The 26,888-nt window shown below is 46.0% G+C and overlaps 1 protein-coding gene across 3 annotated transcripts in view; it reads right to left on the bottom strand.

The window, feature by feature from the left end:
* ARHGEF11 (Rho guanine nucleotide exchange factor 11) overlaps nucleotides 1-26,888 on the bottom strand; it is a 1,841,770-nt gene that overhangs the window by 1,128,679 nt on the left and 686,203 nt on the right. For all 3 annotated transcript variants that reach the window (XM_069604553.1, XM_069604546.1, XM_069604551.1), the window contains exon 10: nucleotides 9,357-9,427. In XM_069604553.1, the coding sequence (XP_069460654.1) occupies nucleotides 9,357-9,427 (71 nt within the window). The remainder of the gene's footprint in view (nucleotides 1-9,356; nucleotides 9,428-26,888) is intronic.

Below are 26,888 nucleotides of genomic sequence, written 5' to 3'. Positions count from 1 at the left end.
CGGGTGCAGAGATAGGTTTGAATTTAAACTGATTGTTTGCTTTAATTTGATTAGTGGTGACTTCTTGTAGTATGGTTTCTTGTGTCACTAATACATTCTTATTTAACAGTTTTTTTTGGCTGCAATTTTCTCTTGGAGCATAGATATTTTGTTGCAAAGGGCATTTTGGATATCCGGACACCAAGTTTTAATTTTTGATGTACGTGTCATTAGGAGTGGTAGGGGATTCTAAATCTCTTAGGATAGAGAATAGTTCGCTTGTGCTCGAGTTAGCTTTTTAAATCTTTAGTTTGTACGATTTCCTTGTTGTACCCGATTGATTGCACTATTGCAACAGATCCACCTGCTACCAGCGTAGAAGGAGAGGGTGGTGGCTGGGTGGTGTGAAGGGGGAGCGGGGAGTTGGCTCTAGATCCACATATTCACCCCCATCCCCTTCCGGTTACTTGGTGTTGACAAAGTCGAAGAGGTCAGACTCGTCATAGTGCATGGCTACATTGATAATCAGGAAATATACATTGTGAATTCCTATTCCCCTAATGATGCGATACCTGCCTTCCTTCGCCCTTTAAGTGGTAAACTAGCGCGTCGGCAACTTTAATTCCACGCTGGACCCAATTCATGATAGGTCTGATTACAGACACGTGTGAAGTCACCCGCCTCAGAAACTCTCAATTATCTGACCTGTTGCTGATGGACTTATGGAGGGCACTAAAGGTTGAAAAAAGGGTCTACTCCTTCTAATCTGCCCCCCACAAGGTTCTCACTAGAAAGGACTATGTATTTGTGGGGACTGAGCACATGGGAGAATTCACTGGGGCAGAGTACAGTGGACGATCCATCTCAGACCACTACCTGTTTATAGTACACTGCAACCGGCAAAGGGGCAGACCTCCTATCCCCACATGGCCATAAGGAAGATTTCCTAGCTGATTTCTTTAAGAAAAATGTGGGAAGTATGGAGAATTAGAGACTTTCTGGGAGACGCTATAAGAGCATTTAAGAGCCCTAATGTGGGCTGTGATCGTGGACCCTGGGAGCATGCAGTTCTGTTGGTCAATAATGCTTTTAATTGCGTGCCACAGGTCTCTTTTAGCTATTTGAAGGATTTTATCATTGCCAGTTCTTAAAGGCAAAGGAAAGATAGCTCTTTCCAATACGCTTAAGGTGGTGGTTCGAGGGGAAATGATTGCTAGAGCTGGCGGTATTAGAAAGTCATTGCGAGCAGATCTGGAGGCATCAGAGCACTGTATCGAAACTTTAGCAAATGAGAATGTCTTAGATACCTCCACTGAATCTGAGCTCCTGCAGCTAAGGGCACAATATACAGCTGCATGCAAGAGGCTGCAGAGATTCGATTACGAGATGCATGTCCCACGAATGCACGGGGAACACGAGAAGGTTGTAGATGCCAATGCAATAAGTACTACACTCTCAGATTGAATTACTGCAGCTCACCAAGCCTCTGCCCTAGATACCCCATTAACTGAAGAAGAGCTGAGATGAGTCAATACCCAAGGTCTTCCCAGTCGCCAGAGACGTGGAGACGGACTCCAATCCGAGTTTTATAAAGAATTTGGAGATAACGTTGGCCCTGCCTTGCTCAATTTCTGAGGAAGCGTACGACCTAGGCCGATTACCTAACAGTATGCGAGAGACTGTGATAGTCACAATATTGAAAAAGGGGAACAATGTGATTCCCTTTATATGAATCATACAGACCCCTGGGAATGTTAAATCAGGATGTCAAGATCCTAATGGCGCTCCTGGAAGGACGCCTTAAGCAAGTCACTGGCACCCCGATTCACGAGGACCAAACAGGTTATGTCCCTGGCCGGAACACCCATCAACCTCCGTCCCTAGCAGCACATCATTGAACAGATCAATTACCTCGATGCCCTGTAGGCAGCTGCATCTTTAGACACAATCAAAGCGGTTGACCGTCTACTGGGAATGGATATATGCGGCACTGCAGGGTTTTGGGATTGGTGAGGTCTTTATTCGATGGGTGAAGATATTGTATTCTGCACCCATGTCAAGGGTCAGAACTGGCAGACATGTCCGACACCTGGGATATACAAATAGGCACTAGGCAGGGCTGCCCATTGTCCACAATGTTTTACATATTAGTGTTAGGGGCCACGGTCTGTATTCTTACAGAATTTGTTTGCTGCAGCTCTGATAAGACTGGGGGGACTAGGCATGTGATCTCGCTGTATGCAGATTATGTCCTCCTGTACCTATGCAAGCCCAAAAACAAACTACTGATGTCCTAGAGGTGCTAGATAAATGAAATACTCTACAGCCAGGCAAAGTTAACAGGCAGAAACCCTGACTGTTGCCCCTGGCAGCACTATGTCAGCTTGACGCCCAAGACCTTCCAGACCTGGGATTACAATGGGAGATGCACACATTCAAGTACTTGGGCATCCACAATGCACAAACACCAGAAAGTATGCATGCCAGGAATACAGTCAAGGCGGTTGATGGGGTGAAACGCTCCATGAAATTCTGGAGTAGATTAACCTGGTCATTAATGGACCGTATAGCATTGGTGAAAATGATTGTTACCTCGCCTGCTTTACCATTTTGCCAATGTGCACGGTTTTATTGAAGCAGGCTTCTTCCAAGGTTTGGACTCCTCGATTAGAGGCTTCCTGTGGGGACATGGCAGACACAAAATAGCCCTGGCCACCCTGCGCATGACTTATGAAGACGGTGGAGTACAGCTCCCATTGCTCGAGTTCTGCTACTTAGCAGCTCAGCTGCAATAAGTTGTGGGCTGGCTATCAGACGATCCTACTGCAGAGTCAAAATTAATGATGGGCAAGACCCACCTCGCAGATCTCAAAGAAGCCCTGTGGAACACAGATTGCTGTCTCTGGCAAATATCACACGTGGTAACACTGGGAAGAAAAATGTGGGAGAGAACGGTGAGAATACTTAAACTGCGGGATTCGTACTCTCTGCATGAGTCTCTGCATGTATCCATGACGGCAGACTCATGCCTAGATGTTGATGACTTAATTTCCAGAATGTAGCCCGAGGTGGGACTCTCCTTGTGGGGAGACAAGTATAAGAATGGGGTGTTCAGGGATTTTGAGACTCTGGTGCAGAAGAAAGGGATACACGTGTCAATTCTTGAGATACCTGAAGTTTTCTTAAGATTGCTAAACGCAAATGGCCTGACTGGCCTGGGCAACCGGAACCTATTAACCTGTTCACACTGCTATACGAACTGGAGGATGGCTGGATGCCTGTATCCAGGAGTGTGGCTTACAAGAGAGAAACAAAATTGAGAATGCTGTGAAAGACTGATTTGGGACAGATACTTGAAGATAGGCAATGGGATAATGCACTATGCTATGTTAAAAAGCCTTCCGTAATGCCAGATTTTACCTGCTTCAGCTCATACATGACCCTTAGCAGGGGTTGCTAAATATGATACTAAGGCATTGCCCAACTGACCATTATGCACATGTTTTGGAGTTGCCCGTAGGTGCACTCTTTTTGTCATCGCATTGATTTGACTGGCACTACAGCAGGGCTCTGAGGATATGGTCCACAAGGGAATGTCTGCTGGGGGTAGTGGATGAAATAAACAGAATGAAAATGCTGAATGCGCTTTTACTGCGCATCCAGCTTGGAAAAGAAAGAAAAATGTAAACCCATAATGCCGAACATGGGGAGCAGGAGTTGCGAGGGTGCACCCCGCTCCCCTTGTTTGCATTATGGGATTTGGGGGTTGCGGAGGACAAGAAAAAAAACAGAAAAAGGGACCCTGCGGCGCAAGTTCCAACCCACATCAGTGGGAGGGAACTGATGCTGCAGGTAAAGAGGCGAGTTGGCGGCGCACTTGTGTGTGCCGCCGAATCTATGTGATCACTGCACAGTGCGATTTTCCGATATTTTTTGATTTTGATTTGCGATTTTTCGATATTTTCCGATTTGCAATTTTGTGCTGCGTAGTAATCACGTAGATCCTCTGCTGGGCAACTACCCCAGGCTGGATCAAAATAGGTATGTGATCAAACATACGGACTTTGCTTGTGTTCTAGCCAAGAGATGAATAGCCATGGCACAGAAGTAGAAAGGGGGTCCACAATTTCACCATTAGAGGAATGACTTCAAGAAATGGAGCCAAGCTGAAACTACAATTTGGTAAAGGGCCATGAGGAAAGGCATTTGTGTACCCATTGAGAACATAGCGAGCTGGAAGGCACTCCTCGTAAAGCGTTTTAGCCCCCCTGAACTCCTAGGGGTTCCTTCACTACGATGTATAGGTTAGTGTGAATACACACTGGGAGCATTACTTAAAACTAACATATGGCCATTGTGAAGGATTCTGGCCTGGATGAAGGGACCTACTCCCCTGCACTACACTGTCTGGGTTACATAATCGTGAATGCCTGGCACCTCTCACAAGAAAATCATATGTTATGCAATGTTTGATGCTGTATTTGTATTTTATTTATTTATATAGCGGACCAGGCCGAAAGGCATCCAAGCGCATCACTTAGGTTACAACACAGTATAAGCAAACATAAGCATTAACAAAATTATATACATACGCATATAGTACAAGACTATTAATTACATATTTACACAAGAGTGAGCTGTAGGCTATCACAAAGAGGTAGCTATCGAGCGGTCCAAGTCAGGAGCAGGTCTTCGGCAGACAACCAGGTTTGGCCATGTTTTTGAAGGCCTGGAAAGATGGTTCAGCTCTTAGTGGGTTGGGGAGTGAGTTCCAGAGTTTTGCAGCCATGACTGGGAAACTGATCCAGACAGATCTCTGAAGGTTGAAGCGGGGTATGGCTAGGCAATTGGTCTGGGCATTTGTGAGGGGTCTGTTGGCGGTGTGGATGGAAAATCTATTGGCCAAGTAGGTTGGTGCTTGGTCGGCGAGGCATTTGTGAGTAAGAGCAAGTGTTTTCACAGAGATTATTTGTGTTACTGAGAGCCATCGGATGCTTTGTCTGGTGTCCGAGATGTGTTGGTTCCTAGGGATATTTAGTGCAGATCTAATGGCATTGTTTTGGAGGATTTGTAACATACTGATATTGCAAAGGTTGGTGCCAAGATAAAGGGCGTTGCAATAGTCGATTTCTGACATCACCCGAGTCCTAGCTAGTGTAGTACAGTTGGCTGGAGATGGAAAAGGACGGCAGGCTGTGATGAGTTTACAAGTGTAATCTGCAGCAGAGGAGACTGCGTTAGTTTGTCTGGCCAGAGATAGGGTAGAGTCAATATAGATGCCTAACGTATTAGTGTCCTTTAAAACCTTAATGGTGTTGCCATCAATAATGAAGGATTTAAACAGAGGGTCTAGTTTGTTGAGTCTTTGGTCAGAGCCCAGGATGAGAAGCTCTGTCTTTTCATCATTCAGACAAAGTTCATGTTGCGCCATCCAGGCTTGTATGACTTGGTAGATTGAGTTTACTGCAAGGGAGTCAGTTGTATGAACACCAGTGATGGGGACGAGTATCTGGGTGTCATCTGCGCAATTAGTGTATGCGACACCCAGATAGTCCAAAATATCGAATAGTGGCTTCGTAAACACGTTGTATAAAGTAGGGGAAACACACGATCCTTGTGGTACCCCACAGGTGACTGGTGAAGGTTATGCGGCCGCAGAGGGAGAGAAAACCCTCATGGATCTTTTATCCAGAAATGAACTGATCCAGACAGTTGCTTTGTCAGAGAAATGGACAGCTAGTTTGAGGTGTCAGCAGAGTATTTGGTGATTTACAAGGTCAAATGCCGCAGATAGATCTAGTAAAAATAGTAGGGCGAGTTTGCCCTTATCTTTTAGGTCTTCAATCTGGGTTTTAAGATCAATAAGGGCAGTTTCGGTACTGTGCCGCGGACGGAATACTGATTGCCTCAGTCCCAGGAGTTTATTAGATTCCAGGTAATCTTGGATCGATCAGCTCGATCAAGAATTTTTAGCAAAAATGGCACCGTACTGATGGGCCTGTAGTTTGTTGGTATATTAGTATCCAGTGATGGTTTTTTAAGGAGCGAGATGACCCACGTGTCCTTCAGGTTGACTGGGACAATCCCAGAGCTAAATGAGGAGTTTATGAGAGTAGTAATGAAAGGAGCTAGAGCATGAGAGGCCTCCTTAATAATAGGAGCAGGGCATGGGTAACCCTGGCAGTTAGAGGGTTTGAGGCTGTTAATAATTTTTTCAACTTCAATGATGGATATGAGTGAGAAGATTAGAGTTGTTTCTGACCATAGGGGTATTAAGTTGCGGGTTACTCTGCAGACTGTTTTTTGTCATTGATTTTGGTTTGGCGAGAGGCTATTTTCCCCAAGGAGTGCATTTTGAATATTGGTGCACCAAGTGCTGTCTTTGGTGCAGGAGTCCGGTGGGGTGACAGGGGATTCCAACTCTTTTAGTATTCTAACAGCTCTTTAGTATTGGATTTAGCTTGTTCAGTGTGCTTGCTATAGGCATCTTTTTTCCCCTGAAGTATGGCTCCTTTGTAGTTCAGAGTGGCTAGAATAATGCTAACTTTATTTATTTCGGCGGGATTACTTTTCCAGCGCGCTTCAAGCTTCCGTTTTTCTTTGCGAAAAGTTCTCAACTGAGGTGTAAACCAGGAGTTAAGGTGAGCTCGAAGTTTAGGCTTTCTAGTTTTAGTGGGGGAAATGTGGTTGAGGGCTTTCAGCATAGTCTGATTGAACGTGTCGACCAGGACAGTTGGATCGGTATATGAGGACCCTTGTTCATTGAGAACTGGGAGAATTAGAGGGAGTAGTTTTTCACAAGTTATGTCAAGCTTATTTCTTTTGGAGATCGCGGGTGCAACATCTAGGGCGGTACTGATAATTCTAGCAGGGATATTAAAGGTGATTAAGTGGTGGTCTGTCCAAGCACATGGTTGATTAGAGACCATATTAATTTCGCAATTTAGGTCAGCTATCCAATCAAGGATTCTGCCTTTGGAATGAGTAGGCTCGTTGATATGTTGCGTGAAGCTTGAATTGGAGAACAGATACTTGATATCATGGGCAGCAGTATCATTAGTGTCTAGGAGACCCAAATTAAAGTCAACTAATGCGATGATTTGAGATTTGGTTTTAGTGTTGTCAGCAAGTACGTAAGATAGGTCTTCAGCGAAGGTGGATAAGGGCCTATAGATAAGATGAAATGTAATCGTCTGGTTTGGGGTTAGAGCTAGTTTAGCTGTCAGTACTTCTGCTGATGAGATTTGATGCGCAAGTTTGTAGAATTTTTATGTATGATGGCAATACCACCTCCTTTGGATTGACTGGTATTATCGCATCTGATGATAGTGTAGCCTGAAGGAATAGGTAATGAGAGTAGTGGCCCTGAGGCAGCGTGGAGCCATGTTTCTGTGATGGCGATGAAGTCAAGATTATGTGTTATGATAAGATCAGCCATATCTAATGCATGAGCCGTGAGGGATCTGGCATTAATTAATGCCCCCTTGATTATGTTTTTGGGAGCAGGTGGGGTGCCCTCATCGAGGTTCTTGACCGTGGTAGGTGTAAGTGGAGTGGTGGTGACAGCCGTTGCAAATGGCGGTAAGTGGTTATTGTGTCGAATAGAATACTGTGTTTTCTTGTTAACTTTTAATCTGATGGCATGATTCCTGTCTTGACCCCTGTACGATGGTGATACGCACCTACAATACACAGATAAAAAATAAAAAACACACCTTGCAAATGGACCTTAAAGAAACACCTCCGACACGCCGCCAACACCACCTGCCCGCCCAGCCACTACCCTCACCACACAAGAGTGCCTGCAGGGGGTGACAGGTGCAGCTGGCCAGAAGACGGATGTTGCGGGATTCAGAGAAGTCTCGGTAGAGGGGAAATGTATGTACCATGCAGCGGGTGAGAAGGTAAGTGTAATCGTGTTTGTGTGGGAGTCGACAAGGAGCGTTTGCTTCCCCGCCACAAAGGCAGGGTTCAAGCGGTTAAATCACACCAACGTAAAGGAAATCCCTGCCAGAGTACAAGAGGATGAAGGAGGGTGAGGGGGTTAGGGGTCATCGGCTTTAAGGGCCAAAACAGCCACAACAAAAATGGGTACATTGTATGTTCAGCATCCAATCAGGATTATCACATAGAACTAAGAAATCTAAATATTGACAGATTGAGTATTTTCGGAGAGTGACTGGAATGATTGCCAAAGAAGGGATTAGAGATGCAAATAGGATGACAAATATCACATGCTGAGTCCATGTCAAAGCTAAGGTGATGTTCTGGTAAGCGCGTGATACTTGGCACCTTCTATCTGACCTTTCATTAGAACATATCAATGCTTTTAGAGAAGTGATGGGTTAATATCATAATGCCCCCATTTTCTAGATATCAATCCGTTTTGAAATTGAAGATCTCTAATATTAGTTATGGGGTTTTTCAAGTAAAATTTCGAGCCCGAACACTACAGGAGGACAGAATCGGAATGAAGCTCAACATATCAAGAAGTCGATTAACGCTCACAGCAGGGGTAAGTTGGTCCACATATGGTGATTAACAAAGGGACCTGACAAATGTAGTGGTAACCCCAATAATTTTAGCTTTGTGTCTATTTAGATACACAGAACACAGATGAAATTGGTGAGTGGTTGCATCAGACTGATCAAGTACACAAACACGCATGATTACTAAGAGGATGTATCATACACAACCAAAGACAAGATCAGTAATAGAGTGAGGCACTCGAGTGTAGAGCATGCCGCGGTGCTGGGCTATACAAGAGTTTAACACACCACTTGAATGAAAGTGATAGGAACTGGCAAATCACTCTTTGGACAGCATGAAGCTAGTAAATTGACACATTGGGTGACACATTGTCCAATCTTATTAGTAATCAATGGGGTGACTGATATACTGCACAAATTGTTTGAATCTGGCTCTGGACCAGTAAATGCGTATAATTCTACCAGGACAGAATATGTGCACTAATTTATGATTTCTGTTTTCGTGTGTTTTTTCTTTACCCATCCTACTGACATCATACTGTACTATGGGTATTTAAATGGAAACTCTTTATTCTTTCATAATGATCAAATATGTCATTCATTTACTGCTTATTGTGATGGGATAATTACTGTCTTTGCGATATGGAATGTACTATGTCTAAAAATGTTTACAGCATTGAAGAAGACCAGGGGGTCGAAACAAGTGTCGGCTATTGCGAGATTGGAATAAAATACACACCTTTGTATTATACACTGTGGTATCGGCATTCTTGTATTGGCTTTTAACTGCATGATTGTAAAAGGTTATAGCGCAATTATCAGCATTTTACAGTCCAAGCTAATTTTGGGGTGTTGGGAAACATGCACAGAAGTGATAACAGCTCTGACCTCACTGATGGAAGGGAACCGCTCTGTGCCAGAGTCCAATCCACTGTCCTGGGAATCCATTGAGAGGCGACCTGTTCCAAGAGGAAAGGAGGGATGCACAAAGGTGACAAATTACAACCTTTCAATGAGTACATAAACCTGAAAACAAGCTGGATGGTTATGATCACTTTAAAAACGAACATTGAAAAGTTAAGATGGCGTCACTTGACAAAAACCACTCCCATCGAGCTCCCGAATACAAATGAAGGGCACATTTAACAAAACAGTTTCAAAAGATCGAGCCAAGATGGCCATATAGATTGCCTTTTATGCGGTAACTGGCCACAGTACAAAATGGGATGCCACATTTTCCAGCAGGCATGCACAAAATCTCACACCATGTTTCCATTGCCTGCATTACGATTTCAACACTAGGTTGTACACACATTCACTATAACACTAATGCGGTTGTAACCTATTTTACAAAGTAAAATATATTTAAAAAAAAATTCTATGAATTCTATGTACAAGGAAAATTGCACAAGCGTGGCGAACGCCGAACAGACACCTTTTCAGATCTTGCGTATCCAACTTGTAAGATCTTTTATTTCCGGCGCTAAGTTTTTAGTGGTCAGGATTCATTACTGGTGCAGAAATGCTCACATGCTCAAGGAACCTAGAAAGAACTACACACTGGCAAATGTTTTGTTTTGCTTAGTTCACCCCGAGTGGGACGGGTGTTGCCTCGACGTGGGTCCCGTGTCTGCTGGGGCTAGGGACCCAAGCTACTCCTCATTGATGAGGTCCAACGAGGTCGAAACTTGTTTGGGGATGCTTGTGGTCTCGTGCAGAAGGGATGTGGCCAAGCAGTTTTGGCTGACTGCCCCTTTTGGGGTGCGACCAAGCCTGATTTGCGTATGGTCTTTCCCCTTTTGTAATGGCTTGGCATGCAAAGAACCATGGTCTGGAGGGTTGCCCAGAGCAACGCCAGAGATTAAGATTAATTCTAAACCTCCCATCCATCACCCCTTTTGTTTTACAAGACCAACCCATCCATTAGCAAAAATACCCCAATGGCTTCTGCAAAAAAGGACAAATACTATAATGGGGAGGATGCACAGCAGTGGCGTGTCCAGGCTATTTTGGACACACACACACACACACACACACACACCTGACTAGCATTAATGTACTATTTGTCTCCAAGATCTACTTTACCAACATTAGTGTCTTACATCTAAGATCATAGTTTAGGATAATGGGGTGGCCAATCAGATTGGACATGCCTATGATGCACAGATTGCACATCCAAAAGAAACATAAGCTTAAAAAGGGCAATTTTCTGCTATTATAGAGAATGTGATCTTGTCGAGCTATCCACAAACAGTGGCGTTTTTATACAAGCTCTGCAATCTCGCCATGCAACCTCAAGTTATATATCTGCTTTCCCTAATAGTGTCACTGTCAGAGAATATCTTATCTTTAAGTTCAATGTCTCAGGAGTACTGGTAATCATAAGAACGAGATATGGCATTCCTCATAGGGAGCGTTTAGGCAGACTGTGTGGAGGGGAAACGATCGCAATTAACTGAACACATTATGAGCCATTCCAATAGTCTTAACACTTTGCGAAATCAATATATGAAAAAGTATAACAAAAATTGGGAGAAGCATATCAAAATAAGATAGAATTATTTGCTGGAGAGAAATGATATCAATTTGATGCATCATATGATGAAATTATTTGCCACATGTACTGGAATTTTAACCAAACTATCCAACGGGATATACTAATGTTTTTTGTCTTGCAATGCTGCATTTCTTTTCTGTGAAAAGTTTTATTGTATAATATGTTTTATAATGCACTGTATTTATATGTAAATATACTCCAATCTATAAGCATATTATAAATTAAGTTATTTAATGCTGATACTGTAGATTTAAAAATTAGGCAGAATATTGTGTAGCTAGGCGAAAGACACAGAAAAAAAGAACAAAAAAATACAAAGTGCAGTCTTGCAGAGATTAACCCTACACATTATTATATATGAGATTTCTTGTTTTCAAGATAAAAAACATCACATGGCAACTTCTTAAGGGAGGAACTATGTGGCTTAAGGTCGGCAAAAGCACCAGCATGAAAATGTGTTTTACAAAACATATATTGCCGGGTAGTGCTAGCATGAATAAAGGTTTACAGTGAAATGCTGGAATATGTAGTTGAGACAAACCCTATTAATGATTTTTCTTTGAGCACATCCAGCATGAAGATGTGTTGGAAAACATTGGTGTGTACCAAACATACCTTAGTCTTTTCCCCTACCGGGCAGACTATAAATAGTAGGGGTCTTTTTCCCCCCCAAATCCCCCCCACCCATTTTTGGGCATCCTTTCAACCAATTAGTTATTACATTATCTATGTGGAAGAACCCAGACTCGGACTGGCCGATAGGGCACCGCCCGGAAGGCAGGCCCAACGTGCTAGTGTCAGGACACTTTTTGCTCAAAGCGGGCCTATTTATTTATTGCATTTATTGACAGCGCCCAAACAACAAGTATCACGCCTCTGGTAACTAACTTAAGGAACAAGTTTGATAAGTTACTTCGGCGTGCAGCAGTAGTTTTGATCAGTGTTACTGAACAAATCTTTAAATGCACAATTTACCACATTTTGCCAAAAAAACTCCCATCGAGTACTCGTCAAACAGCCTGTCGCACAATGGATGAACTGCTATTTGTGACAGTTGGCCACTTTTTTCATTGGTGCCTGTTGTATAAAGCTAAACCTTTGTATGCTTTGTTGTATAAAGCTAAACCTTTGTATGCTTTCTTGTTGCTATGGTTTTCAGCTGTGTTTATGCCAAGCACATCATCTGTAATTCCAGAATGGATTTATGCCTACTGTGCCATTCTGGAATGGTGTGCGCTTGGAGATGTTTACTCTGGAGTGAAGTCAGTTATACCCTGGGTGCTGCCTGTGTTGGGGGTCTTACGTGAGTTACTGAAGCTGTTCCAAATAAACTGGCTTTCACTTACCAAGTTTGTGGCTTCTTTACAATGGCGACGAGGATGGGATGTCTGTAGTGATCCCTGCAGAAGCCAAGACCCCCAAAAGTGACTGGAAGTGGAGTTTGGCAGGAGCTGTCAGCAGGAGCAGCCACCATCCAGGAGGAATTGGCAGGAGCTATCAGCAGGAGCAACCACCATCCAGGAGCTTTCAGCAGGAGCAGCCACCATCCAGGAGGAATTGGCAGGAGCCATCAGCAGGAGCAGCCACCATCCAGGAGGAATTGGCAGGAGCTATCAGCAGGAAGCTGGAAGCTGCCTGAAAGTGGATGTGGCGCTGAATCAAGCCCAGCTGAATGCGGATGTGGCGCTGAATTGAGAAAGGATACTGAAACCTCGCCCAGGGCCCCCTGTGGGAAGGCGAATTAGGGGTGTATGACAAAGGGCACCACAGTTTAGAGAAGGTGTTTTCTCTGGCCCCCCAAAGGAGGAGATATTTTTGTGGTGGTGACTGGACAAGCATAGCCAAAATAGAGTGGCTATGTATGGCAACATTTGACGATATTTTAAGAATCACCATTTGATATCTTGAAAGCAAAATTGTTTTTGTTGTGTCATATACATTGAACGCATATTAACCTGTTATTTTACGCATTGTGTTACGTAGCATTTAGAGGTTATAAATATGGCCCTGTCTGGAGTCCCCGGTCCGCAAGTATTTATGCTCACACCAGGTCCGCCAAAAATTAAGTGGGCCCCGTGGAAGAAGGGATTCCTACATTATGTTAAAGCTACGTGTGGGAAGGGAATGTCTGTAGAACGTAAAGTAGCGATGTTAATGCATTTTCTGGGGTATGAAGGTCAGAGGATATATGACACACTTCCTGATATTTCCGAATTAGATTCAGAAGAGGGAACAAATGATTTTGACCTGGCATTGACCAAACTTGAAAGGCATTTTGAGTCAAAAACTAGCACGGTATTGGAGCGATATCATTTTGGCATGAGATGTCAACATGAAGGAGAAACTGTTGAAGACTATATAACTGCTTTGAGACATTTATCCCTCAATTGTAAGTTTGGTGGTGGATTAGAGGAACACATAAGAGATCAATTTATGATTCACTGCTCTAATGATAAAATACGGGAGGAAATTTGGTTAAAGGACGATCCAAACTTAGAGGAGGTCATTAGTATAGCGAAGAGAATTGAGTACACATTACAGTGTGTAGCGAAGCTGTCCCTCAAGGAAAATAAATCAGCACCAAGTGTTGAGGTACTAAGAGTTGGAGATAAGAAGGGAGGGTGCCCAAAGGAAAAGAAAAAACATAGAACCAAGCCCAATAAACATTATGAGAATACCCAAGCCAAAGGTGGGGGTGGTGAGCAGAATAATAGGCGGCTTCAAAAGGACGCCGCTCAATTTAATGTGAAAAAGGAAGATAGGTTATGTTTTCGCTGTGGGAGCTCACGACATTTGTCTACATCTCCCATTTGCCCTGGGAGGCGAGTGAATTGTGGTTTATGTAAGAAGTGGGGGCACTTCGAGAACTGTTGTAAAAACTATCGAATTGGAGGTGGAAGGGGACCCTTCCTGATTGAAGAATATGACGGTGTATCTTCTGAAGAAGCTGATGTTTCTGAGAATGAAATAGTTACCGTTCATATAGTGTTCAGGTTCTGATGAGTGCGAGCATCCATCAGCATGGATAGAGGTAAATGGTCATATGGTTAAAATGCTTGCTGACTCCTGCTCCAAAATCACATTAATGTCTAAAACTGTTTTTGAGAATGTAATTGGAGGTGACGTCAGATGTTTGATTCCTTCAGATAAAATGCCTGGCGGATATAACAGAGACAAAATAGAAATTCTGGGGTGCTATGAGACAGAATTCAAATTCAAAGGGAGGTTCACACGTGGGAAAATATATGTTACCGAAAGAGGTGAAACCTTGTTAGGTTGGAAGGAACAAAGGGGTTTGGGAATCAAGTTGGATCCTAATAGTGAAGAGCAAGTCCCCAATGTGGTTAATTCTTCTGAGGTTAATAGTGACAAAACAAAATGTGAAATGGTGACTAGATATCCTGAGGTATTTTGTAACAGAGTGGGGTGTCTCAAAGGGATGGGGCACAAGATTGAGATGAAAGAAGGAAGCAATCCTGTTGCGTCCAAGCTCAGACCGCTGCCCCTGTCTATGCGGAATGCTGTGCGTGAGGAATTAATGAAATTGGAAAGAGAAGGAATTATTGAGCCAGCTAGGGCTGTGGAGTGGATATCTCCTGTGGTGGTAAAGAAAAGCAATGGGGATTTGAGGGTATGCATTGATTTGAGAGAGCTTAATCATTGTGTGGTAGCAGATCACCATCCTCTTCCCAATATGGGGGAGTTATTAAGTAGGATAGGGAGTGCAAAATATTTTGCAAAGCTTGACATGGCGAGTGCGTATCATCAGATAAGTTTAGATGATGAGTCACTAAATTGACTGCTTTCATCACTTATGAGGGAATATATCAATTCAAGCGCATGCCATTTGGGCTGGTGTCAGCGTCTTCCGTATTCCAAAAGGTTATGGACAAATTGTTGAAGGATGTTGGCGGTGTATGGTGCTTTCAGGACGATGTCCTGATATGTGGGAAGGACGAGAGTGAGTTAAAAACAAGACTGGATTTAGTTCTCAAGATCTTTAAAGCAAGAGGAATAACTTTGCGTTGGGAAAAATGTGTATTTCTGACTCAAGCGGTTGATTATCTAGGTCATGAAATTTCTGGGCAGGGACTCAAACCAAAAAGGAATTTAGTTGAGTCCATTTTGAAAACACAGCCACCAAAGAATAAGGCTGAGTTGAGATCATTTCTAGGTACTATTGAGTTCTATCATAGGTTTGTTGAGAACTATGCCGATTCCATAACTAAATTGAGGGCATTATTAAGGAAGGGTGCTGAGTTTGAATGGAGCAAGGAATGTGAAAAAGAATTTGAAGCAATGAAAAGAAAAATTGATATGGCAAAACCCCTATCGATGTTTGATACTAGGAAGAAAACCATTCTGGCCGTGGATGCCAGTGAGACAGGTATAGGTGTGGTGATGTTGCAGCCAGATGTTGATGGTACAGAGATGATTGTAATGCATGCATCCCGCATGTTAAGAGGTGCAGAATTGAACTATTCCATGTTGGAAAAGGAAGCCCTGGCGTGCCATTGGGGCATTGAAAAGATGAAAAATTTTGTCTGCGGTCAAGAGTTTACCTTGAGAACAGATCACAAACCCCTTAAGGCGATTTTTGAAAGTAAAGGCCTCGACAAGGTTTCAAGGAGAGTGGCAGGCTGGGTAACCAGGCTACAGTGTCATAAATTTGAAATAGAAGTAGTTGCTGGTAAAGAGAATGTGCAAGCTGATCACGCTTCGAGAGTGAAGTTGGAGAAAGATGCTGGTGAAAAAGGAAGTAATGTATATGGTGAACATGAAATGGTTTTTGCAACTGTGGATGGTATATTTCAGAAACAAGAGTGGATTCAAGTGTTAAGGGCCAATGAAATGTGGAAGCGGATTATGGTATTTGTGACGGATGGGTGGCCAGAGAAAAGGCTACTATCAGGTGAAGAGAGGGCTATGTAGGAAGTAAGGAATTAACTATCCGTAAAAGGACAGCTGTTGTACAGATGGGACAAGTTGGTGGTTCCAGGCAGTCTGCGGAGGAAATTGATTGATTGTGCCCATCAGGGACATATTGGCATTTGTAAAACGAAAGATGTAATAAAAGCCGATTACTGGTGGCCAGGAATTGATCGCGAAATTGAGAAAGTGGTTGGTGCGTGCAGTGACTGTACCAAATCAGGGAAGAACGTGATAGCTGTGTCCCAACTTATGGGTAAAACTACCATTCCTGATGGTGTGTGGCAAGATTTGTCCATGGATGTTCTAGGTCCCGTAGACATGGGTGCAAGTAGAGGTAGGTTCATTTTGGTGATGGTTGATACCTTTTCGAGATGGACAGAGTTTAAGATCCTGAGGGAAGTCATGTGTCAACGCATAATTGAATTCATGGAGGATGTGTTTGAAAGGGGGGGTTTGCCCAGGAGCATTCTCACGGATAATGGTCCACAATTCATGGGAAAACTATTTTTGGAGTATCAGTACAAGTGTGGAATCAAACACGAAAAGACTCCTTTGTATTGTCTCCAAGCAAATGGCATGGTTGAGAGAGTAAATCGAAGTATTATGGATGCTATTCGTGGAGCTAATGCATGTGGTCTTGACAAAAAGGTTGCAGTAAGAGACAGGCTGTATGCTTTGAGGTTGGCTCCGCGAGTAGAAACAGGGATTAGCTCATTTGAACTTATGAGAGGGCGAAAGGCAAATACCTGTGTTGCACCAGCTTGGTTGGGCAGGGCAAGAGCGTCAGATGCGGTTGTGGATGATGTAAAGAAAGGGATGGAAGCCCGAAAAAACAAGTGGGTGGAAAGAGTCAATAAGAAGCACCCAAGGAGAATAACCGTGTTCAACGCTGGAGATTGGGTACAGATAAGGAAGGCTGTTACCAAGAAAGGGGAACCGTTATACACAGAGCCTGTTAGGGTTACACGAGTCTTCAAAAACGCTGTGTGTGTAGAAAGTGGTCAAGTCTGGTCTTTGTCCAGAATCGCAAAAGTAAAATGATGTAAGTATATATCTGTTCAGTGGGTACATATCCCACAATAAAGAAATGTATTTCATAAGGGAGGGGGATGTGTTGTAAAAAGCTAAACCTTTGTATTCTTTGTTGTATAAAGCTAAACCTTTGTATGCTTTCTTGTTGCTATGGTTTTTAGCTGTGTTTATGCCAAGCACATCATCTGTAATTCCAGAATGGATTTATGCCTACTGTGCCATTCTGGAATGATGTGTGCTTGGAGATGTTTACTCTGGAGTGAAGTCAGTTATACCCTGGATGCTGCCTGTGTTGGGGGTCTTAAGTGAGCTACTGAAGCTATTCCAAATAAACTGGCTTTCACTTACCAAGTTTGTGGCTTCTTTACAGTGCCCTGGCCAATTCTATGCCCCATTGCGACACAGAGAACTGGCCTAAAAAGCCTCAAATGCCAAATGATTGAGTTCTGTGCTCATGGATCGAAATCAGGGAAACATTTACAACATTCCACTTTAAGAATACACCAGCCACCAATGAGAACGTGAAGGAGGCAGCAGGGAAGGAAGAAGTAATTTAACAGTGGCCGGACATGATTTTTAGTTTGGGCTAAAAGCCGAAACTATTGCATTAGAGTGCAGATGGGGAGAAATGGCATATAAAAAGCTTGAAGGTGTAAATTCTGGTCTAAGCTCCCCCTCGCAATGGTTGGCAGAGCGGCAATTGTAAAGATGATAATTCTCGCCCGGTTCCTGTATTTCTTCCTGAATATATGCTTCTACGTAAGACCACCCTTCTTCAAGAAACTAGAAGCGCTCATAAGAGACTTCCTGTGGGGCCCCAAAAGGCACAAACTGTCTCTGGCCACACTATCTCTCCCACACAAAGAGGGAGGAATAAAGCTTCCGGACCTTCAACTATACTACCTAGCGGCTCAGCTTAGTCACATCACGAAGTGGTTCTCAGATGAGCCATCCGCTGAACTGGGACTCCTGAGTCAATTCTCCACCAAACTAACACCCAAGGAAACTCTATGGAACCCCCTACTACACTCCCCCGACCCTCCCTTGGTCATCGGTCTCGGCAGGCAGATATGGACCAGAACCTGCTACATCAGGCAAGTGAAACACCCGTACTCTCCAGACAACCCCATCCTGGTGGATATTTGCAAATCAGAATCTGATCTATCCACGGCAAGAAGATGGGAAATGGCAGGCATTTACACATGGGGAGATATGTTTGAGGAGGGCGAATTCAGAGAACTCGAATCACTACAGACCAAGGAAGGGCTCTCATGTGGCCAGTTTCTCTGGTATCAACGCATCAAACAAACCAGCAAAAAAAACTGGAAAGGATGGCCAGAAGAGCCCGCTCCAGACCCGCTACTACAGGAAATGCACAATCTTGGGGACGGATGGAGACCGATCTCCAGGCTCTACAACAGACTCACCCACAAACCCAACCCCAAGGGAGAGGCACTGAAGGCGAAATGGGAGGCAGACATCGGAACCCCGCTCACAGACAAGGAATGGGAAAGAGCATTAATATACCCCAAAAAGGTGTCCAGGAACTCCAGATTCGGCCAGATCCAGCTGAACGTTCTTCATCGTACGTACATGACTCCACATAGGGTGGCTTCCTTCAACAGACAAGCTTCCCTGGCATGCCCGAGGTGCGGACACGACAGAGCGGACTTAATCCATATGTTCTGGACATGCACCAAAGCGATGGAACTGTGGTCCAAAATCAAACAGACCTGCAAAGATGCAGGTATGGAAAGATATAAGTGGACACCGGGAGAATGCTTACTAGGCACCTACCCCAGACCAGCTAAATACAAACACCTCGTTAAAATGATGGACATTTCATGCATCTTAGCAAAAAGAACCATAGCCATGGCATGAAAGAAACCATCCGGCCCTAGACACGAACACTGGTTGAAGGAGATGCAAAAATGGACAGCAGCTGAAACCAGAGCCTGGCAAGATGGAACCAACTCCACCGGAGATATGGCGAGCGGTACCCTAGACTCCTGGAAGGCCCTATTGAGAGACACATCCTTCAGCGCAGACCACAAACCCCCCTGACAACCCCCAACAACATGTCACAACTGAACGCTTGATACCACAAAAGACTCCACCGGTTCCCCGAGGCACGCAATTCCTCTTCACCCACATTCACCCGAAAGATATGTATCGCACCATATGAAGACTGTTGTTTTTGATGTTCTTGTTTTTTTTTTTATTCCCCCCCTTTCTTTTTTTTATTTTTCCTTTTCTTTTTCTTCTCCATCTTATTTGTTAATATACACAGTTCATATGTTTGTATTTGTATGCCTTTAATACAAAACACCAATAAAATACGTTTTAAAAAAAAATAAATAAAAAGCTTGAAGGCGTTTGGTTATTCCCCTCCAGCCCTTCCCCCCCATAACCGACTGCCCGCAAGGCCATGCTCATCCATATGGCCATCTCACCCAGTTCCTGCTCCTGCCTGCCTAAAACACCTCCTTATGGGAACTCTTTGAGCTCAAGCCTTCCCATCAAACTTTGCACTTGAACGGCCTGCCAGTGTTTTTTCAAAGCAGTCTTCCAAGTGTTAATGACTTAATTGTAGCTGTAAACACGTTACTGGTGTGATAAAATGTCTAAACCAGGACTGCCTTCAGCCACTCGTTTTATAGTAACAATGCATGCCCTTCACTAAAATCCTGTTGAAAACAAGCATTGGCAAAGCCAAACGTTTTGCCTTGTGTATGTATTAGGCATTTGCCAGGTATTCGATCCCCAGGTACTCAACATTGTGTACCTGCTAACATCAATGGGCAGTTAATAGCATTATGGCTGTAAAGCCCAAACTGTTGCCATTGCCATTGATTGTTTCTAAGAAGCAGCTGCTCTCTGTTAAAGGAAGAAGAGAAGAAAGATCAAACGGACGTGGCTGGGGCGAATAGTAACCCCCGACACACAATCTTTTCTATTACACTGGAATCCTTGAGGGCCCCCAATTCCTAACAAGTCTTGAGGACGGGGGAGTGCGTGGACAGGGTCTTTAACCTTGTCAGCAGGGGCACTGGTGATTGTGTGTTACACTATATACAGAGGGAAAAGGCTCAGCGCACAACGGCAGCCAGGTGCTAAAATTCCTGAGCAGCACATTAACCTGATGTTCAAAAAGGCCTGGCGCTAAAACAATGCAACGTGTGCTCCTGTTCCCGGATCTGTGCACCGAGACCTTGGGTGGGAGGAAGGAGACGCAGTCTTTCAGATCTTAATTCATTTGGATGGCAGCCAGAGCTTCAGTCTGCCAAGGTGAAGTTGGTTCAAAAATGGAGGGCCTCTTTATTTTGTGACTGAGCCACCTGGAGACCATGGATGGGGACAGGGGATCTCTGGGAAGCAGGGGGAATGGGGGGGCGGACACCAGCTCCATGACGCACCCTCTAGTGGGGGTATATGGAGGACCCCCGGAGTTCCCCCATTCGCCTCTCTGGCACCTCACTCCATGACTGACAACCACACAGCAGGGAAGTCTCCCTTCTAAAATACCCCAAAAAGTATTGCATGAAAAGTGAGGTACAGTGGCTTGCAGTGCCACAGTAAAGAGCAGAGAAGTGCCAGGGGGAAGAAGTTCAGAGAAAACCAACGCCAGGGAAGGTTTAAAAGAAAAAAAGGGCCTTATACGGGGGGAACTCAGCTTCCTGCGGCTGACTAGCGCTGCAGTTTGTCTGCACATTTGGCACCCACAAAGAAAGGGCATCACCAAGACCATAGGCGCAGCGCATTGCATGCATTTGAGTCTAGAGAGGGAGTGTAATCATGAAAGGCACTGGATGATGGCATGTCAGGCCATTCTGTCCAGTCCCCACGAGGACTGGAACACATTCCAAGATGTCGAACACCCTATTTTTGCTCTCGGGTTGCCAAATTGAATTATTGAGTAGAACACAAAACCTGAGTGTGTGAGGAAGAAAGACATATACAGGTGGGAGGACAGCTGGAACATTCTGCTCGCACAACTCGTATGACCCCGGGCTGAAGTAGAACTGACCCACTAACCAGAACTCGAGAGAATAATTACCACCAGAAACGGTATAAAAAAGTCAGAATCCACCACGCTGTGCTGTAGCTAGGACAGCGTTCCAGTGAGTTTGTGATTTGACAATTAGAAGGGCAGGCGAAGCAGAGTGAGCAGCCAAGCCAAACAGGCCACAATGTACGGGAGTAAAGGCTTGTAAGATGCTGACACGAGTGAGAGACGAAGAGGAATAGTAAACGAGGCTATCAGGGCCGTCACGAGGGGGGGTGCAAACTGCCCCAGGACTCGCGCTCAGGGGCGGCCTCGCAGCCGCCTGGTTGGAATTTTTGCGAGGTGTCATTTGCTACCGGCTGCAGCAGAAGAGAATATAAAAAATGAAAGTTAAAAAAATAAAAAGTTACACGCAGCACAACATAAAATCTTTCTTTTACGAACCGAGAACATTGGCAAAGACTTTTCCGTTTAACTTCCAGAACTGCTTTATCCTATACAAGACTTTAGCCCATTGACTTTGGCCTAACCCATTGCATTGAATCAGCTCCTATGGCTAACTCAAACTATTTGCACTGTTTAAGAGTAACTGTAATATCCGTTTTATTAACTTACACCTTTTTCCTCCTACTTCAAATGCTCTGAATAACCAGGTCACTCACCGTAGTGACCACCTTACTCCTAGTCCATAGTCCCCTTTCCTCCATACTTATGGGTCATCTCTCCGTCCTGTGGGACAGGACCGGAGCACTTTGTAAAAAGCATCCAAACATTTTTTTCAAAAATGTGTCCTTCCTCTCTTTCTGCGTGGGGCCCGGCATGCGTCCGTAACTCCATCCACCTTGGCTCCGCCCCGCACATCGCCCATCAGTCCTTTTCTATCACCAGGTCAGAGACCTATTGGCAATAACAGAGGAACCTTATTAGAGGGTACGGCGGGCAGGCGTATGGAGGAAAGGGGACTATGGACTAGGAGTAAGGTAATCACTACGGTGAGTAACCTGATTATACCCCTACGTCCCGTCCCCTTTCCTCCATACTTCTGGGACATTCCCAAGCACTCCTAACAGGAACTACGGGTGGATAGAAATACCCCTTATTGAAAAAGGTTCTTCAGCACAGCCTGACCAAACTGAGCATCAGCTCTCGAACTCATGTCAAGACAATAATACTTACAAAAAGCGGATGGGGAGGCCCAAGTAGCTGCCCTAGCGATGGACTCTCAGGGGACATATTTCTGAAAGGCAACCGCAGCTGCCTTGCCCGCACCAGGTGTGCATGAATACCCTTAGGAGGTTTCCACCCTTGGACAGTGAAAGACTCCGTAATGCAGGCGGCGATCCACCGAGAAATAGTTGCCTTAGATACCTGCTTACCCTGAGGGTTACCGAAAGTCACAAAAAGTTGAGAAGAACTCCTAAGCTCGGAAGTCCTGTCAAGGTAGAATTTAAGAGCCCTTCTGACATCAAGACAGTGCAGAACCCTTTCTGCCTCTGAGGTAGGGTTCGGAAAAAAGCCCGGCATGGAGATCGAGTGATTCAGATGGAAATCAGTTACCACCTTTGGTAAAAAGGCAGGGTTTGTCCGTAGGACTACCTTGTCCTTGTGAAAGACCAAGAAGGGATGCTCCACTGACAAGGCCTGGAGCTCACTCACCCGCCTTGCTGAGGTAACGGCGACCAGAAAGGACACTTTCCAGGATAGGTACTTGAGGTCCACCGTGGCCATGGGTTCAAAAGGCTTATGGCACAGGGCCGTCAGGACTACATTTAGGTCCCACGGCGGGTGCGGACTACGAACTGGAGGGTAGAGGCGTGTCAAGCCTGCAAAATGCCTCTTAACCACTGGGTTACTCAGAGAGTAGGAACATTGGTCTGTAGAAAGATAATCGGAGACTGCTGAAAGGTAAGTTCTGCATGACAGACCGTGAACACCCGACTCTGCTAGGGAGGACACACAGGAAAGCACAGTGTCAATCGTAGCCACCCTTGGGTCCAACTGCTTTCCCAAACACCAATGACAGAACCTGAGCCATTTATTCCTGTATTGGGATCTGGTCGAGGCTTTCCTAGCTGCCTGGATAATACGCATGTTATCCGTAGACAAGTTAAGATGCTCTAAAGACCTGAACTCAGGCACCATGCCGGCAAGCTGAGCGATTGTGGGGAGGGGTGCCACATCTGCTGTTCCCCTTGATGAAGGAGATGGGGGGTTACTGGTAACCTGATCGGCAGATACACCGACAGGTGTTGAAGTTCTAAGAACCAAAACCTGGCCGGCCACCAGAGGGCTATGAGTAGAAGGGAACAGTTCACCAAGTTCTTCAGCTTCCAAATTGCTCGATGGACTAGAGGCAGAGGCGGGAAGGCATAAGCCCTCATGTTCTGCCATGGAATCTCGAGAGCATCCCCCAGAGAGGAGGCTCCCAGCCCCCATCTGGAGGCATACGGAGGAAGCTTCTTGTTCACCGCCGTAGCGAAGAGATCCACCTCCGGTGTGCCCCAACGCAAGAAGATCCCCGAGAGGACCTCCGCCTTCAACTCCCACTCGTAGCTGACCACTATCCACCGGTCGAGGGCATCCGCTGTAACATTCAGATGGCCCGGGATATGCACTGCAAGCAGCCAGACACCATGAAGCACGGCCCACTCCCAAATCTGGATGGACAGCTCCATGAGGGGGGAGACTTCGTTCCCCCTTGCTTGTTGATGTAATACATCAACACCACATTGTCCGTGCGTATGTGGACCACCTTGTTGGCAATGATCGGTCTGAACGCCTGGAGCGCTAGGAAGATCGCCAGAAGCTCCAGATGATTTATGTGAAGGAGCTTGTCCTGAGACGACCAGCGGACCGAGACCTGTAGAAGATCTAACATTGCACACCACACCCCGAGGGAGGAGTCCATTGTGATCGTCACCATAGGAGCTGGGTCCCGAAACCCTGCACCCACCGACAGGTTGCTGAGAGATGACCACCATTCCAGGTCCGCTCTCATGGAAGTCGGAATCATTATCAGCTTGGAATCCAGGTCAACAGCCTGACACCAAGAACTCCGAAGAGCTATCTGGGTCCGTCTCATCTTGAGACGAGCAAAAGGAAGAGCCAGCACACATGAGGCCATAAGGCTCTGGAACCACCAGGCCAACATGATCTCCGACTGCACAAACATCGGACACGTGGCCAACAGATCCGCCATTCTGTCCCCGGTCAGATACACTCTGCAGTCGATCGTGTTCCAGCGAAAACCCAGGAAAATCAGGTCCTGCGAGACCGTCATGGAAGATTTCCGTCAGTTCACCGACAGCCCAAGATGTAACAGAAGCTGAAGGAGAGACTGGAGATTGCCCGCTGCTGCCAGTGGACAAGGGCTGCATAAGAGCCAGTTGTCCAAATATGGATACACATGAATACCCTGGAGACAAAGATAGGCCGCAATTACCGACATCATCTTCGTGAAGACACGCGGCGCCGAGCTGAGGCCAAAAGGAAGCACTCGAAACTGGAAGTGTTCCTCTCCCAGAGAGAAACAGAGATATCTCCTGTGTGGGTTCCAAATCAGAATATGCATGTACGCATCGTGAAGATCCACCACACTGAGCCAATCGCCCATCTGCAAGGAGGACCGAATCTGGCTGGGCGTGATCATCTTGAATTTCTCTTTGGGGTAGGAAAAGATTGAACTGGGAAAGGTCTAGGATGGTGCGCAGGCCAGCCTGGTTGGGTCTGGGCACCATAAACAGCCAGGAGAAGAAGCCCTCCCCTCCTTCCCCGAGAGGAACGGGTTCCGCAGCTCTGAGGTCCAGAAGTTTCTGAACCTCGGCTTTGAGGGACGGCGAGCCCGATAGCTGAAAAGGAGGGTTGACGGGTGTGGTAGGGGGTAGTGGTAAGCGGAAGCCCATCCGAGCGACTGACAAGACCCATCTGTCTTCTGTGATGGTTTGCCACCCCTCCCAATGAGACGCAATGCATCCGCCAATCGGGGTCTTGTGCAAGCTTGGAAAACCCTCATTTAGTAGCAAGCTGAACCTGAGGAGGAGGCTGAGGAGCGGGAGAAAAACCGCGTCTGTTGTTGCCTACGGCGGTTGTTCCCCGCAGGGGTATCCACTCCGAGATTTTCGGTCGAGGAAGCCCCTAAAGCCAGAGGAAGGTCGACTTTGCGACAACGTTCTCTGGGTTTTGAAAGGAGTCTTAACAAGGACCGACAAGGCCTTAGCTGTCTGAGTGCTATCCTTCGTCTTGGTGAACTCTACATCTGTTGTAGAATGAAAGAGCTCCTTCCCATCGAACGGAAGGTCCAACACCTTGTCCTGCATTTCTTTTGAGAATTTAGTTGCATGCAACCACGCCTGCCGTGAGGTATCAACCCCCAGCATAAGGCCCCGAGCCAAGGTGTCTACGTGATGAGCCTCAGCCTCCAGGAGATCCTGGGCCAAGACCCTGGCATCGGATAGACCCCCTTTAAAGTCTTCCAGCTTCTCGACCGGGATAAACTCCTCAAACTCCGACAGACCTTTCCACATCCGCATATTAGCTCCCGCTAACACCAATTCAGTGTTGGCCTGCCTGAGCTGCAAGGCCAAGTTGGCATATATTTTCCTCCCAAGGGAGTCAAGGAGCTTGTCCTCCTTTCCCAGAACCTGAGTAGCCGTCGTGGAAGAGGATTCTGCAGGCCTGGATTGCCGGGGCCACCACTGTGGATGAGGGGGGGCGGACAAGACGACAGGGCCACCTCTTCCGAAGAATGCAGCCTGTATCTCGCGTCAATTTTCTTATTGACAAAAAGTGCAGAGTGTGGCTTTTCCCAGACCCTGCAGACCTCGGCCAGAACGTCCTTCTGCAAGAACAGGCCGGTACGCTCCAAAGGAGACAGGGTGAACGCCCCAGAAAGCACACCCTCCTGCGGAGCGGGTGCCTCAGGCACGGGAACATCTAAGTACCCGGTCATGAAAAGCTCTAATAGAGCGGGCAGGTCCTCGTTGTCCTGATCGCCCTGCGCGTCATCCGACAGGTCAGGATCCTCCTGAACCGTGTCAGGCGTTGCCTTGTCCACAGGGGACAATGGGGGCAAAGGCAGAAGAGTCGAGAGGCACCGCAGGCAAGGGAGGCGCCAGCGGAACCACCGGAGGAACGGGTGGAGCCGGAGGCGCGGGTGGACATATCTCCCTAAAAAGCCCTTTGAAATATTCCCTCATGGGGTCGGTACGCATTAACGTTTGAAATGTACCGAGGAGGCCTCTCACGAGGTGGACAAATCCAGGGACGTAACGGGGAAGGGTGCCACACAGGCCCCTCCACCGACGTATCCACATAAATCAAAGGTGCCGACCCCGCAGGCAACGAAACATTGTGCGGAAGAGGCATCCGGGCGTTCCAATGGTAAACTGTGCAATAAGGATGCGCACAAGGGACTATGTTCACCCAAGGAACCAAGCCTTCCACCCGAGGCCGATGGCATAGTTGTAGGGTTAGCACCCAAAAGGGCGCCATTTTGTCATTGCCTGAGGAAAACTGCGGCACGTGAGGAAGTGAGGCAAGGGTCCCCGTCGATGGATCAGGTGTCTTAACTTTAGCCTTAACATAAGCAACCTCGGCAGAGCCGGTAATATGAGGCCTGGAATGATTCTGCGACATAACCACCAAATCAGCCTTCCCAGGAAGGACCTCGGCACTGCTGGTATAAGAAGAACTTTCCTTCTTTGACCCCTCAACAGATCTGGTGTCGTGACAAGAGGGGGAACGGTGAGAAACAGCCTTCAACGTAAGGCCTTGTCAGGCCTCTCAGAAATGTTGGTAACTTTAGCCTCTGAAAGAGGGACCTCGGATCCACGTCCGGTGAGAGCCTTTTCCGCGCGGGCCTCGAACATCCGTTCGGTAACAGCAAGCCCCACCA

This window comes from Ambystoma mexicanum, chromosome 1p (genome assembly GCF_040938575.1).
Source record: "Ambystoma mexicanum isolate Mex_15411 chromosome 1p, UKY_AmexF1_1, whole genome shotgun sequence".
Lineage (NCBI taxonomy): Eukaryota > Metazoa > Chordata > Amphibia > Caudata > Ambystomatidae > Ambystoma > Ambystoma mexicanum.
Note: the sequence above shows the minus strand (reverse complement) of the source record. Positions and strands in the feature narration are given on the sequence as shown.